The sequence below is a fragment of the Sphaerodactylus townsendi genome, linkage group LG04, assembly GCF_021028975.2.
Source record: "Sphaerodactylus townsendi isolate TG3544 linkage group LG04, MPM_Stown_v2.3, whole genome shotgun sequence".
NCBI lineage: Eukaryota > Metazoa > Chordata > Lepidosauria > Squamata > Sphaerodactylidae > Sphaerodactylus > Sphaerodactylus townsendi.
In genome coordinates, this window is record NC_059428.1 from 95,678,862 (window position 1) to 95,694,439 (window position 15,578).

The 15,578-nt window shown below is 40.4% G+C and overlaps 1 protein-coding gene across 1 annotated transcript in view; it reads right to left on the bottom strand.

The window, feature by feature from the left end:
• CNGA3 (cyclic nucleotide gated channel subunit alpha 3) overlaps nucleotides 1-15,578 on the bottom strand; it is a 45,582-nt gene that overhangs the window by 9,605 nt on the left and 20,399 nt on the right. The window contains exons 3-5 of the mRNA XM_048493942.1: nucleotides 8,874-8,990; nucleotides 6,398-6,562; nucleotides 2,956-3,009 (exon numbers count right to left, since the gene is read on the bottom strand). Coding sequence (XP_048349899.1) covers nucleotides 2,956-3,009; nucleotides 6,398-6,562; nucleotides 8,874-8,990 — 336 coding nt within the window. The remainder of the gene's footprint in view (nucleotides 1-2,955; nucleotides 3,010-6,397; nucleotides 6,563-8,873; nucleotides 8,991-15,578) is intronic.

Here is a 15,578-nt window from a genome sequence, read left to right on the forward strand (position 1 = left end):
ACTGGTATTTTTCAGGTTCCTTGTTAATAGGCACAGAAATTTTCACCCCTGCAAAAAAAAACACCTGCCCCTGAGACCCAAGGAGGCAGCCAGAGTTGAATGCTGAATTCAGGCTTTAACTGCAGGCTCAGCCTGGCTGGGCCCAGCTTTATAGTGCTGGCTCCACCCACGAAGCTCCACCTGACTTTGGGAGAAACAAGGCCCAGTGCCATGTTCAATGCTGGGCTCACCCTTGCCAAGTCCAGCTTTAAACTCCACACTCAAATCCTACAGTTTAAAGCTGGACCCAACCAGGGACTTGCCAACCCAGTGTTGAACTGCATCCCTGCCCAAGCAATTGACAATGGCAGGGAGAAGGGAGGGGAGGATACTTTTAAAAAAAAAGGGCATGAACAGAAGTGGGCTGAAAAATAACAAAACAATTCAGCGTAATTTAGGATCTGCTTATTTGGCACCCTTTTATTGCTGCCTTTTGGGGGGGGGGGGAGAAGAAAACCCTGAATAATATGACAAGGTAAAGTTGTTTACCTTGTTTACCTGTTTATTGCTATATGTTTAAATTTTTTAAGCTCTCCAGAAAGCTGATTACCTGTGGTTGAAAGCAATGAGTAGACACAGTTTCTGGAGGCCATGTCTACCAGTTCTTCTAAACAGTGGCTATGTTACCAGACTGCCCTGGCAGGGCAGGGGGGAGGCGCTTACTCACAAGTAACCCTGCCCACATGCCAGCCTGAAAGGTGATGCTGGCATGGCAGAGATGGGAGCCCATTCTCTGGCAATAGACAGGTGTGCCTATAAGAAGCTTCCAGGAATTGTTTTTCTGTTCTCATGCTCTCAGCATATTTGTCATATCAGCACATTTTCAGCTGCACAGCCAAGGAAGAAAGTGTTCTCAACACGATACAGTAGCCCTGCTGAATGGATACTCATTTCCAGCCACAAGAAGACTCCTGATGTCATTGCCTCCCCTGGTTATCTTAACCCAGAAACTCCCTTTTGTAACTAACTTCTTCTGAACAGTGCACTCTATTGTTTCTCAAACAATCCATCTGGAACACCTCCCAGAGGTTGTCCTAACATCCCCCAAAGGTTGTCCTGACACCGCCAGAGATAGTTCTTCACCCTATAAATATCTTACCCTCTAATGGACCAATTGTGTAGTGCCATTGACACCTTTCCATCTTTGTTACTGTGCCCAACACATTGCACCCCCCTGGAACCAAACACTGGTGGTTTGGCTCTGAACCCTGGATCTTCTTCACATTGTGATCAGGGCGTATTACCCATATATCCCATACCCCTTTCTATTCCAAATCTATTTTCCAACCTATCTATATCTTAGGAATTCTGTGTGTGCATGTTTGCTGCATTGATTAAATGATTGTGAACCCTTCATCCCTGTATTAAAGAGTGTCAGATTTGTGTTATATTCCCCTCTGTGAATTTTCTTCTGAGAGCTGATCTTTGTATACGCTGGTACTAAAGATTCCTTACCCAGCCCCTTGCAACATTAATAAGCAGTCTCCTCTAAGCTAATATTCCCCACTATATTAAAAGACTAGGGCCGTTTCCGCACGAATGCGGAAGCGGCCGGGTCGGCATACTGGACGACGACCCGACGACACTAGGACCATCCGCATGGATAGTCCTAGAAAGAGCCGGGCAGCCGGCACTGCGGGCTGCCGGCCCGGCGCCTACCGGGTCAGTATCCTCTCGGGTTTGTGTGTCAGCTGGAGGCTCGGGGACACGCCCCTGGCTCAGTGGTCCCCAGAGCCTGTCAGCGACGCGTCGGAGGCCTGGGGACAAGGTAAATACAGGGAGCGAGGAGGGGGGGGAAGCGCCGGGAAGCCGCTGCCATTCGCACGGCAGCAGCTTCCAGCCAGCGTTTCCCCAACAAGTGCGCTTCCGAGCACACTGGGGAAACGCTGGCGTGGGCGATGCAGCTGCGCCCCCTGTGCGAACGGCGGCCTGGGGACGGTGTTTTTGCCGTCCCTAAGCTGCCGTTTATGGCCCGTGCAGAAAGGGCCTGTGTCTCTACCTTGGGTAACAGGTAGACCAGCTCTCTAGAAAGATGGTCTGCCCATGGTTGAAGCAATGGGTGGACCTGGCCCCCAGAGAGCTGGCTGCCAAAGAGCTGTTCAGAAGGTTAAGATGACCTGTTGGATTTTGGGAGTATACAGTTACAGTGCTTGCCCTGAGCATCATTTTCTGTTGATATACCCAGTGGCCACCGCTACCTACAGCCCACTCAGCTTCCGTGTCAGAGCAACAGAGCACTTTTGAGGAAAATTTTCCAGCTCATACATGTGACTGTGAGTTTCAATCCATTTTCACAATTGTTTGCAAGTGGATTTTGCTATTTCGCACAGTGAAATCCAACTGCAAAGTGCATTGAAAGTAGATTGAAAGTGCATTATTCTGCATGTGCGGAAGGGGCCGTGGAGCAGTAGTTCATACTCAGAAGAGGCAGAACAAATTGTACCACAATGACAATCCACTGAAGCTAATATGGGAGTCAATGACTGCTGTTTGAAAAGGCAGGTGGTAAATGTATCCTTGAGTGGGTATCTTTGCAAGATATTAAAACATGAGAGATAGTCTGACAGGCTTCAAAATGTATAGGAATTTTATCTGTAAACTTCCATATGCTCCAATTTGGAATAAACTCCACAAATTTAGCCACCTTAGCTATAAAATGGGTTAACAGTAAGCAATTAAGTGCACACAATAGCAGGGAAATTCTAAATCAGCATTACTTGTAGCCTGCTAAGCAGAAAAAGGACCGCTCGTTGTCTATAAGAAAGAGCTTTTGCTTTTGAAAAAGATCATAATGCTGCAAGGAAGTTTCAAAAGACAGAAGCAGGGACAATGACTCAAAGAGATCAGCAGAGTGTTTTGCAAAGAGGAGGTAAAAAGGAGACTAGGCTAGATGTAGGTGGTCAGTGGTATACTTACTCTTCACTGGTGTTGTTGGAGTAGTTGACATTAAATCTGGCCAATGCCCAATGACTAGATAATATGGATTAAATGAAGGAACAAATCAATATAGTGACAACACAAAAACTCTGGACACAAATAAACAAAAAAACTGGGCCTTGCATGTGTAAATCTTGGCTTTCACCCTGCCATAAATTGCGTCATTAGTCCTTTCTATATGCTGAAAAGATTACAGAGGTAATCTTTGGCCACAACACTAAGTCTCTTTTGTAACTATTGAGGGCAGCTGTTGCCCTTTGTTCACGGTGTGGATCATACACGTTTGTAACCAAGCCTAGGCGTCTGCAGCATGCCTGATGCCAGGCACATTAATGCTGGAACGAGGATCTGGCTATTTATAACCATGTAGCCACTTGGCTGCTATACTAGATGTTAATCACAACGTCCCAGTCCATCTTTACAGAAAGACAGCCAAGACTGCTGGAGAATAAACAGATATTGACAGTTGCTGCCAAATGCACTTATTCCCAATGTAGGTAAGAGACATGATGAAAATTCAGCAGATTTTTAATGTTAGCAAAGAGGGAAGTTAGGTATTTGAGGGTCAATTTGGACAGCAGGTATACGCACAAGCACAAGTAACAGCCATTTCTGCTTCTAGTTTAACTCTTGCAGTGAAAACTCACAGGTCCTTATCACCATACCTCCTTCAAATGTATGTTTGTGTAAGAAAACAGAGTTGATGAATGTTCACAAATTACCCTCTCAAATCTATTTATCTGTAGTGGATAGATTACTAGTGCAGTGCACCTTAACCTCTTTTAGTCATATATACGCTCTCAATTCAAAATTGACCAAGACAACTAGAATGAGTAAAATGTTGTCATTAAGACAAATGCAGATCATCTAAATTCAAAGGTAAATTTAGAGGGCTTCCCAATCGCCCGGGCCAAGTGAAGAATTTCTTGCACCCCGCTACAACAATTTAAGGGGAAGAAGAAAAATATAGCTCCCATTGTGACACTCTAGGAATTTTCCCTAGTCTCTATGATTTGGAATTGATGTCACATCCTCTCTAGACTCCATCCTCCCCGATCACTGCCCTACTGATCTCCCAGGATTCGCCAAGGCAGTGTTGGAAACCCTAAGTAAAGTGTAGCTTTTTCCTCTAAAAGAATGGATGGCACAGTAGATCATGGGAAAGTAAAAGGTAAGGACAGACTCAGCTTCCTGCCTCTATTGATACTTTACTTCTTTCTGCATAGCCCAGGGTTTTGGGTTCTGGTCAAGCAACAGTGCAACAGAGCTTTGGCAACTGATTTGTCTACATAAAGATCTCAAGAAGATAATTATATATTTCTGAGAGAATAAACATTGTTTCAACATTCTACAAGGCCAAATAACAAAAGCAGCACAACCTGAGAGTATTCTGCACAAGTCGAAGTCTGATGTATGTGACAATTCAGTAATATGAACTTCTGCTTTTTTAATGTATTACAGACAAAACTTGGAATAAATGGAGCCATGTATTGGAAAAATTCAAGAGACCTGAAAGATCTGGGCAAATTTCTAGAGTAAGCAGATGGGCATTTAGAACCCTGCCCTGTTCTGTCTTCACAAGGTTATCACCTCCTGCCCCTCAATTCTGCCATCCATACAACCTCAACTTCCTTTCCCTAAAATTGCTTCACATATTTGAATATTGAAAGTAGAACAAATTTTGCAAAAAAAAAATAATGGCATGCCTTATATTTCCTTTATTTTTAGTATTATTCTATAGCAGAACACAGTTCTTCTTTGGTGAGATATATGGAAGATTGTCTTTCCCCATTAGAAATTACATAGGTCTCATTGTCTTATATCAGTGATGGCGAGCCTTTTCAAGACCAAGAGCCCAAACTGCAACCCAAAACCCGCTTATTTATCGCAAAGTGCCAACACGGCAATTTAACCTGAATACTGAGGTTTTAGTTTAGAAAGAATTGTTGGCTCCGAAGTGCGCGTTACTCGGGAGTAAGCTTGGTGGTAGTCAGTGACTTTGCTTTGAAGCAACTGTGCAATGCTTCGAATGGGTGAATCACGATCCTAGGAGGGTTTACTCAGAAGCAAGCCCCATTGCCGGCAACTGTGCTTACTCCCAGGTAAAGGATCACGCTTTAGTTCTTCCCATGAAAATCAGTGGGGTTTAACAGCACTTAACAGGGTTACCTACACTGCTTCCCCAAAACTAGATCTTAGGTTTAATACTAATAATCTCCCTAAAACATTTATACTATTATCACACTGGGAGCCTGGTGGGGGAAGGAGGAGGGGTGTGTGTGTGGGGGGGGGGGAAGTAAAACTTTCACTTTCCAAAGCCCAATAAACCCCTCACCACAAAACAGAAGTAAAAAGGCTGTCAAGGAAGGCAATCCTAAGCAAGAATGCTGTGTGAGGGGTGGGATAAGTTCAGGAAAGCTAAATTGGTGGAGCAGCCATCTGATCTGCGGTTTTTCGTTCACATGTCATCACAGCACTTGACTTCCCACAAAAATGCAACAGGAACAGAAAAATAAAAGCAGTTCTAGCAAAGCCCTCGGTGTGCTTTTTAAAAATCCTAAATGCATCTCAGTTCCTCTTCCCTAGGCTTGATCTGCCCAGGCAATTGGCAAAAAATTTGGGTCTGAGAGTTTCCCAGGTGTTTGGAAAGGCACACGTTTTGTTTGTTCAACCCCTCAAGCAGCAGCCAGCCTGCTCCAGCCTCCAGCAGGTCCTGCATGCACCTGCAGCTCTACCCTGGGCTGCTCCAGCACCTCCGCCCCACCCCTCTGCCTCTGCCCCACCCCCTCGAGCAGGGGCCAGCCCGCTCTAGCCTCCAGTAAGTCCCATGCGTGCCACACTGTGCCTCTCTAGCATCTCAGCCTCTTCTGCCTCGCCCCCCCCCCCCCTGGCAGCAGCCACCTGCAGCACATGTGCCAGCACAGGTCCGCCAACCGAGCCCTCCCTGCTCACTGCAGTGCATGCACGTCGTGTCCAGCGACCCAGGCTGGCCTAAATGTGGGGGGGCGATTTCCCACACACACACATATGACGAACTCTGTGCACACGTGCCCACAGAGAGGGCTCTGAGTGCCCCCTCTGGCACGTGTGCCATAGGTTCGCCACCATTGCCTTATATTATAGGTCATCTGGGCTGCCTGCCAGCCCTGGAGTTGGAAAAAGAACCAAGTTCACCACTTGTTCAAGAGCACCAAATAGCTATGACTGAATGGACAAACTCACTGAAGACTATTCACGCGCACTTGAGAACCCAGTACCTCACATCTGCAACTTCATTGAAAGCAACAGACAATTTTTTTAACATTATGTCTCTGAATTGTACAGTATCTGTGCAGCACCCTGCTTGTAAACCATGCTATTCTTCTTCCTTTAGCATGATATCCAGAACAAGTTTTCTGTCAGTGTAGTTGCCTCTTCTTACTTTTTCAGCTGTCCTGGCTCTTCAGAGTTGGCATTGCCGTCTCTACTGAGAACATCTTGGAGCTCTGGTCCTCGGATGCGCTCAAGGAAAGAATCAGGCCTTTCATTTTCATGATGCAAGTGTCTTCTGGCCCAGGAGGTCAGTGACAAGACGAAGCGTGATAATCTGCAAAAAAGATGGCAGGCGGGCTAATTTATCTTTTATCACTTTAACATAATCTAATGAATAGTTTAGCTATCAGCTTTCCTGTTAAAGAATCATGCCTTTGCCAAGACACTCCTTCAATTTTTTCATGCATATTTTGGCAACTCCTAATTGTCCCCTCCCTACTCCACTCTTCTAAAGATGCAAGTAGCCACAAAGAATCTTTGACCGTTCTTATTTATGCTTTCTTTAGAAGATGTCCTGGGCCTCACATGGGCTACTTCCATGTCAAAGTGATTTCCTATGGTAGTATAATTGCTGAGGTAATTGTGCATGAAATAACCATTGCAATAGATTCCAGACAGCCCAGGGTAATCTGTTTTCTCTCCATTTTTAGCAGTGATATTCATTTCATATTGATGTGCATTTAAGCTTCATCTGCTGTGTTATCACATGACCCTCCATTCATCCTGTTTTGTTTTGTTTAAATTTTGAGGAGCATGGGTCACAGAAATAAAGCAGTTATTTTTTAAAAAAAATTAATAAACCCAAAAATATTTGCAGACCCCCTACAATGATTTCCTTTCCCCTCCCTAAAAGGCAAGTTGAGCTTTGGCTAATTCTTTTGTTTAAAAAAAAAAAGCATGAGTAACATTGGATAGGAACAGCACAATACCTTTAACAACCTTTTAAAACTATTTGTATATGCAGAGCCTTCAGTGATCACCCATCTTCTCTATTTAAAAGCAGGTGATTGTCTTCTGTTAATGCCAATTGTTGCCAGGAATAGTCCCTTAGGGTTATCAATCAATGAAACGAATAACTGACTAGTACTTTACTGAAGCCATGCAATTATCCCGTTTCCTCTTCAGACACAAGAAATGGCTCATGTCAATAGCATTGGTCTTCGCAGGTTTAAAATGAAACATGTTTTTGTGGTAAGAACAGACTGTTCACAGTATGGGCACATATAGAGAGTGATATCTGAAAACATGGAGTGGAAGCACCAGTCAGGTGGCTGAAATGTGGCAAAGTTGTGTAAAACAGCCATGGATGAAAGGAAATAATGTTAGACTACATAATCAATAAAATTATTGTGATGGACATTTGGAATGATGTTTCCTTCATCCTGTTTCTGTACGGTCCTAGAAATTCATAATGAAAGGAGGAAATGTACAATTGGCAATCTCCTTATAACTCCTTACAACAGAAAGAACTTTTGACCAGGACAAACTTAACCAACATCAGAATGTGTCCAAAGTTAGCACTGACTATGCCAACAGTTGTGGCAATAGCAGCATCATTGTACAATTATTCACAATTTCAGCAGACTATGTAAATGAACGTACACTTGGTTCTAGACTCACCTCATTCCTCCCATCACTGGACAATCTTTACTATTTTGAAAAAATCTGATAAAGATCTGTGTGTATGTTTAGAGAAGCATATTTGCCACATCCAAGTATTATGTTGCACAAAGGAAGAGAGACAGGACTAGTGAAACAAAATGGTCCCTTTTCTACACTGTGCTAAAGGTGTGAAGAAGCCTTGTATGTTCAAAGGCAATACAAGAAGATTTTAAAATCTCTGCTCTCTACTGCTAATTCAGTGACAAAACCATTTTCTGAGAAAAGTTCTTCATTCCTCTACCAATCATCACCTTTTAAAAGGATGACATCTTTTCTTTGTAAAAGAGAAGTAGTGACTGTTGTTGCTTTCAGCCAAATGATAATACTGTGTTAAAAAAGGGAACCGATACAGTAGTTTTCAGAAGGAATTATTACATGCCAGTGTTTACAAAATAGAATCCTACACAGGATAGATCTCCACAATAAATATAAAATATTGAGGAAAACTGATTATTCAGTGGAGGCTCAGTGGGGATTCACAAGTCTTGTTTTAGATGAAGATGTGGTGAACTCCAAGGAGTCTTTTGATACCTTTCGTGTTCATGGCTTACTACATCTCAGGAAGCTTTTGAAATGTGCGTGGGACTATGCTGACCAGCAAAAATAAAATAGGACCTCATAGAATTCTTGCTAATGAAGTCAGGATTTCATCATCACCTTTTCATTCTCTTGCTGAGCTAAAAGAAATGTGCTTTAATTTCTCAATCAGCTTACCCACCATATCACACTTAGAAACTGGGCAGCGCTAAAGGTTCAGAAGCAAGGTCAACCTGCCCTTTACATGATTTCATTGCTTTATATTAACCAAATTCCTTTCACTGTCAAAATTATTGGCTATTTCATCCCATTCATTTGCTTCCAGAACAAGATCCCAGTAAACTTATCTAAGGTCACTGCCCTGACATATTGTAAACGAAGCTTACCTAGCTATTGCTCCACTGCCTGTGAATGAGCTCCTTCGGGATTCAGACAGGCCGCCTGTCTCCATGGAAATGACTCCCTGCAGTTCGGAAGATGTGTCCTCACCCGGTGAGTCGATCCTTCGAAAGCAAATAATAAAAAAGAGCAACAAATTTAGTCCCTTCCAATATTCATTTGCTATTCCTTGAGTCCTCTCCAATTAGGGAACCGTGGAAGAACATGCATCCCTTCCTCAATCATAAATGCTATTACTGTCAAAGTGACGTTATGAAAAACGCAGTACATTAATCATTTTCTGCCTGTGCACTGCTTCCCTTGAGGTCAATGGGGGTTTTGCTGGGCAGAATGTACTAATAGAGGCATTATCTATGTATTTATGTATTAAATTTTCTGCCATGGTCATTCCAGATGGCAGAGAAAATAGTTGAAAAATCTCAAATATCCACTTGCAATCAGAACCAAATACCTTAGAAACACTGCTGATACTACAACCTGTTCTAGATCTGGGAGAAATTATACATTTTACTTGGCTAATAAATACATTAGTGGGTCAAATATAGGTCTTGACAAAAAACTCTTTAAAGGAGTTTAGCGATTAAAAAACAAGATGTAAGAGTTTATAAAAATATCAAAATAATGATATCATCTAGTCACATTACATCTGGAGGAATAGTAATGTTTTTCAGCAATTTATTTCTTAGGCACTTTAGCAACTAAAACTGACATGTAGATAATGCCTAGATCAGCCAAGAAATCAGGCTTCTGGGCCTCTGTGGAATCCGGTAGCTGACAGTGCAAACCTACGCAGAGTTACTTCAGTCTAGCCTATTGAAATCAATTTGTTTAGACTGGAGTATCTCTGTACATATATATAAGGCAGTAAAAAGATAAATCTACCAAATGATCCATCAGACCACAAATTTAATGTACGAAGGCTTCACATTTTCTTTGCATTGTTTGTTCGCCAAATAAGCTACTGATAATGAGATAAATTTGCAAATATTGCCATTTTACAGGAAGCTGAAAGGATGAAAGAAGTAAACTGCACAGATAAGTCTCAGACAAATTTTTTCTTTTTTATTGCCTTCAACAAAAACATAAAAAAATCAAAGGGAAAAAACTTTATATACACACACAAAGACAAAAGAAGACATATCTACACAGACAAAAATAAAGACAAAAATAAACAGTGGTGGTGGACCTGCATATAAGTTTCTATAAATGTTTCCAATGTCAGCAATTAGACACTTTACAACAACAACATCAACACCTTTTACTGGCATGTAGATAAGTTAAATTAGGCATAAAACTACCCGCATAATCAATGTATGTAGGAAGAAGAAAATAAAAAACTTTATAACTGATTGTCCATATAATTAATCAGAAGTGACTTTGAGATTTCAAAGCTTCACCAGCCATATTTAAAAAGCAGCAACATCTATGGTTATCTGGGAGTTTTTGTCACGGAGTAAGTATTAAACTTTTCCTTTGTCAGAAGTCAGTAGAGCTTCATTCAAATGTGGTTTTATGAACATGTCTCTAAAGCATGCCAGACATTTACAGTGTATGAATACATGTTCAATGGTCTCTACATGTCCCTGCGAACAAGGGCAGATCTGCTCGCTGTACGAGATGTTTGTGAATCTTCCCTTGTAAGAAGCCAGTGGGGGAATATTAAGTCTGGCTTGCATAAAAACATGCTGAGAGCACGGGGAAGTAAGAGTTGAAAAATATGCTGGAAGGAGCCCCAGTCCTGAGGGAATGGAGAACAATGGAGAACTCAGTGCATGAGCAAGTATTAATTGTTTCTCCATATTGACAAGTCTTTGCTTTATTGTTGCAAATATGTATTGTTCATTTGAATTACCTAATAAGTCCAAAGAGATTCCAAGTGTTCTTTTTTTTTATTACTTGCTTATACCATGATGACTGAAAGGAGTCTGACAACATATAGTGTATGAGGCTCCTGGGTTTAGCCCTATGATGGAGACGGAGCCAGAATCTAAAGGTAAACAGTCATGCTTTTGTCTCAATCAGTGTTAGACCAAGTTCATAACAGAGAACAAAATAAGCAACACATTTTGGAATGCCAAGTAGATGACAAATAAAATGGGATTGAATGATTTCAATCGTAGCTCTAAGGTCACAAATCCATAGAGGTGCTCCATAAAGAGGTTTAGGAAGTAATTGGGTCTCTAATAATTTGATGGCAGCTAGAAAGTATTGCCCACCATGAGTATGAAAGAATTTAGCTATTGCCGATGTTTTCTGTTTGGATGATTTAATAATTTGCATTATCTGAGGGCACCATCTGAGGTTGTATTGACAACACACACCTAAGTAATGGAATTCCTTCACTTGTTCTATCTGATTTTTGTCTAGTTTCCATGTATGAAGTTTCCAGTACTTAGAAAATACTAAGGTTTTAGTCTTTTCATAGTTGATGGTGAGAGAATTCTGTTGACAATATTGTGCAAAAGTTTTGAGGAGACATTTGAGGCCATTTTGCATGCAGGATAGTAACACAGCATCATCAGCATAAAGAAGAAGTGGAACCTCAAATAGATCTATTTTAGGAGGATGCCCATCAGTGCGATGAAGTGTAGGTGCTAGATAGTTCAGAAAAAGACTAAAAACAAACATGGGGCTAAAACGCAGCCCTGCTTTACTCCTATGTTTGAGGGAATTTCAGGTGTTAAGTGACCATGCATGTTACAGCGAACTTGACAATGCGTAATATGGGTTATGGTTATGGTTTATGGTTTATTAGATTTGTATACCGCCCTCCCCCGGAAGGCTCAGGGTGGTGAACAACCGCTGCAAAATAACAATATCATAACATAACATAACATAGTTGATAACAACAACATTCCTAGCAATAAAGTATTGTGATGCAGCATCTGTATGAGATAAAAGAGGCAAGGATTTATGTCCATACATAAGAGTTTTTGCCATAATAATTTGCATGAGACAGAGTCAAATGCATTTTTGAGATCCAAGAAAACAGCGAATAACTTGGAACCCTTCTTGCAGGTGTACTTGTCCGTGAGATGGTAGAGTACGGCACAATGATCTAGGGTAGATTGTTCCCTGGTAAAACCGATCTGTTTGGGGCCGATTCAAGATCGCACCCAATCTGTCAATTTTTCTAAGAGATAACTCACATCAAGTTTTCCTGGTCGTGACAGCATACTGATGGGCCTGTTGTTTGTTGGAATGTTAGAATCACCTTTTAAAAAAATTGGAATGATTATCGCTGATTACCACCTTTGGGGAATTCAGCCTCTTGAATTGATGTTGGTAAACAGAGCGCCAAGCATAGGGATCCATCGATCTGAGTATTTTAATAAAGACTTCTGGCAATAAACCATCAGGTCCATGGGCTTTCCCTTTTTAAAGCATGCTATCAAACAAATTATATCATCGAAAGTAACAGTCATCCACTCTGCAGGTTTACTCAGGATGCGATCAACATCGCAGGAGTGGGAGACATTTGGGTCATAAAAGATTTCTTGGAAATGATCAGTCCAAACTTCTGCAGTAATGCTCGAGTTTAAGGAGCCTGACCTATTTGTGGTTCCATGGGAAACTAGTTTCCAGAAAAGTTTGGAATTTTTAGTTTGTAAAGCTTCTGTCAAAAGATCCCATTTCCTCTGGTAGAATTGATTTTTTTAAAAAAAAATGCATCGTCTGAAGTAAATCATTTCTCATTGAAGAATACAGACACTTTACTTAGTCCTTTGCTAAAGAATCACTGCGGTGTCCAATATATCCTGACCACAATTTTTTGCTCAATAAGTCTCTACTTCAGATCCATGGAAGCAGGAGGTATATCCTTTAAGGTCATAACTGATTGCTTTGGCAAAACAGGGAGAACTAGCTCCTTATTCCATTCATTCCTGAAACTCATAGTCAAATTTATTAATCCACATCAAATATGTATAAACAAATATAGTAAGGTTTGTTTTCTGCCTTGATTCAATTAGAATTTCAGGAGCAAATAAGACTCTGAGACACTTAATGTCTCAGGGCTGTATTTAGATACCACCAAATGTTGCAACTAAGTACTGTCATTCTTCATAAGGTGGCAAGTCATATCTAGACTTCAGCTCAGACAATTACAAAAACTAATTACAATTACCTGTTAATTGCTCCAGTGTAAAAATCCCCCTATTAGTCCAAGCCTTCCATAAAAAAAGATTTCTTCCCAATGTTTAGATATGGATTGGCCCATTAATTCTAATTTAGCATGTGAAAATGGATCAAATTGATGTTGTCATGCCATTCTAATCCTTTGTTCTCTGTCTGCAGAAATTGCAAGAGGAATGGGATCCACTCTAGCCTAAATAGAGAGGGGCACCAGTCCCCCCAAAAGAGACTAAGATGGATAGTCTGACTGCAAGGAGCAATCCCAATATATAGTATAAGTAAACAAGTATGTCTGATTATATAAATAAGACCAAGGAAACCAAGTCCTTGTTCATTGAATGGAAGTTGTATCCTCTTTTTAAAAAATTAAAGGCAGTGAGGAACTCCACAAAAATTTCAGAAATTAAGTATTAATGTTATGGATATATCTGTGAGGCATATAGAAAAAAAATCTGTGAAAAACATAAATAATTCTGGGTATAATATTCAATTTGAGTATATTTACTTTGCCCCATGGAGATAAGTTTACGGTTGCCAATTTGTATAAATCCAAAGATCTATCAGCAATTAGTTTGCTAAAATTTCACATAATCATATGCATAATATCTCTAGAAATAAGTATTCCATGCTAAGTAATGGCATCTGGGCATCACCAAAAATGTCCTTAGGCAAATATACTCTGTGGTATATTTTTTCCCAGTGGTATCAACTTAGACTTTGCACAATTAATTGAATATCTGGACAAGTCTCCAGAGGTGTTAATCATATTCATTAATGCAGGAATGGAAGGCCAAAGTTCCACAATAAATAATAAAAGATCATTGCATAAAGAATAATTTTAATTTCCAAAGGATTATGTACAAAACTATGAATATCATTATTTTGTCTAATGGCACAAGCCAGAGGTTCCAAGCATAAATCAAAAGTAAGAGGAGAAAGAGGGCAACCCTATCTAATACCCCTCTCAAGAGGGAATGGTGGGAAAATATGCCATTAATCAGTACCCTGGACCTGGGAGATGAATAAAGAATTCTAATCCACTTCAAAGATTCATGAGGAAAACCAAAATGTAGCAAAGATAAATTTCTAATACATTTTGTCAAAAGCTTTTTCAGCATCAAGTGAGAGAATGGCAACTTGATCAGATCTCCTGCTATTTAAAATGATTAGATCAGAGCATTGCCTATCGCATATTAATCCAACCTTGTCTACCTGTACTATAGTTGTAACAACCATTTGGAGTCTATTAGCAACTATAGTTAATATCTTAATAATATTATCTTAATAATATCTTAGCATTCATATTCATCAAAGAAATAGGCTGAAAACTTGAACGCTGAGTATGGTTTTTACCAGGTCTAGGGATCACAGTAATATAGGTATATTAATTCATTCATCAACCTATTAGTGACATAGTTAAAAGATAAAAAGTAATAAAAATAAAAATAAATGTTTACAAAATTAGGTTCATAAAAAAGAACAGAATTGCATAGCTTGTAATAACATTTTTCTACATCCACTGTTCTTTGGGCTGGCAGTCTTGTAAGAGAAAATGAACTTTCCCACTGTAAGTTAATGAGTAGACATTCTTAAGGTGTGCTTCGAGACACAAATTCCTCAGAAGAGCATATAGTTCACAATGTAGCAGAACATGACTGGTGGTTTCAGTCTGCCTCTGGAAACATGGGCAGAGCCTTTCATGGGGTGGTATGGACATAAAGCAGCCATTTAAGTTTGATATTGAAAGGCTGTTAAACCATGCTTTCATAAACTTCCTTCGCAGTTGCAGTGCGGTAAGTAGGTAAAATTATGAGGGAAGACACCCATACGTAGGGTAAGCCAATAGCCTAGAGGCAAACAAATTATGAAGGTCGAGAAGAATAGAGTCTGTTTCTCAATGTCTTGTAATCTGTTCTTGAGAACTAGAAAGGCATGATGTTCATCAGAATTTTGGAAATACCAGTGGACCGGATCTTATCTACAATTTGTCTGTCCCACTTTGAATGAAAAGTAGTAGAGAGCATTTGCCAGATGAAATTACCAGGGTTGGCTTTGAAATGAAGACACAACCAGTATTTGAAAGTGGATTGCCATATCTTTGTCTCCAAGAGACTAGAGCCTGTTTCCACACACAACGAGTGAAAGGCAACACGATTAGGCACCCCAAGCATGCGTCAAAGAAACAATGATTCGATATACTCAAGGCACTTGGATGCCATGCCCATCCAGATTGGAGCTCCATAAAGGGCTTGTGAAAGTAGTTTGTGTTTGAAAACTTTGATAGTAGAGGGAACATATTGTCCTCCCTTTGAGAAGTAACGATTTAGTGCTGTTATATTACTCTTGGCCATATTTATAGTGTGCTTCAGTTGATAGGACCAACTCAGGTTTTGTTGGAAATAAATTCCCAGATAGCAGAACTGATTCACTTGTTCAATTGGATTTCCTTTAATTTTCTAGGTATAGTGCTTCCAAGATTTTGAGAAAACCATCACTTTGGTTTTCATGAAGTTGATTTTAAGTAGATTTTGTTCACAGTAAGTAACAAATCCTTGGAG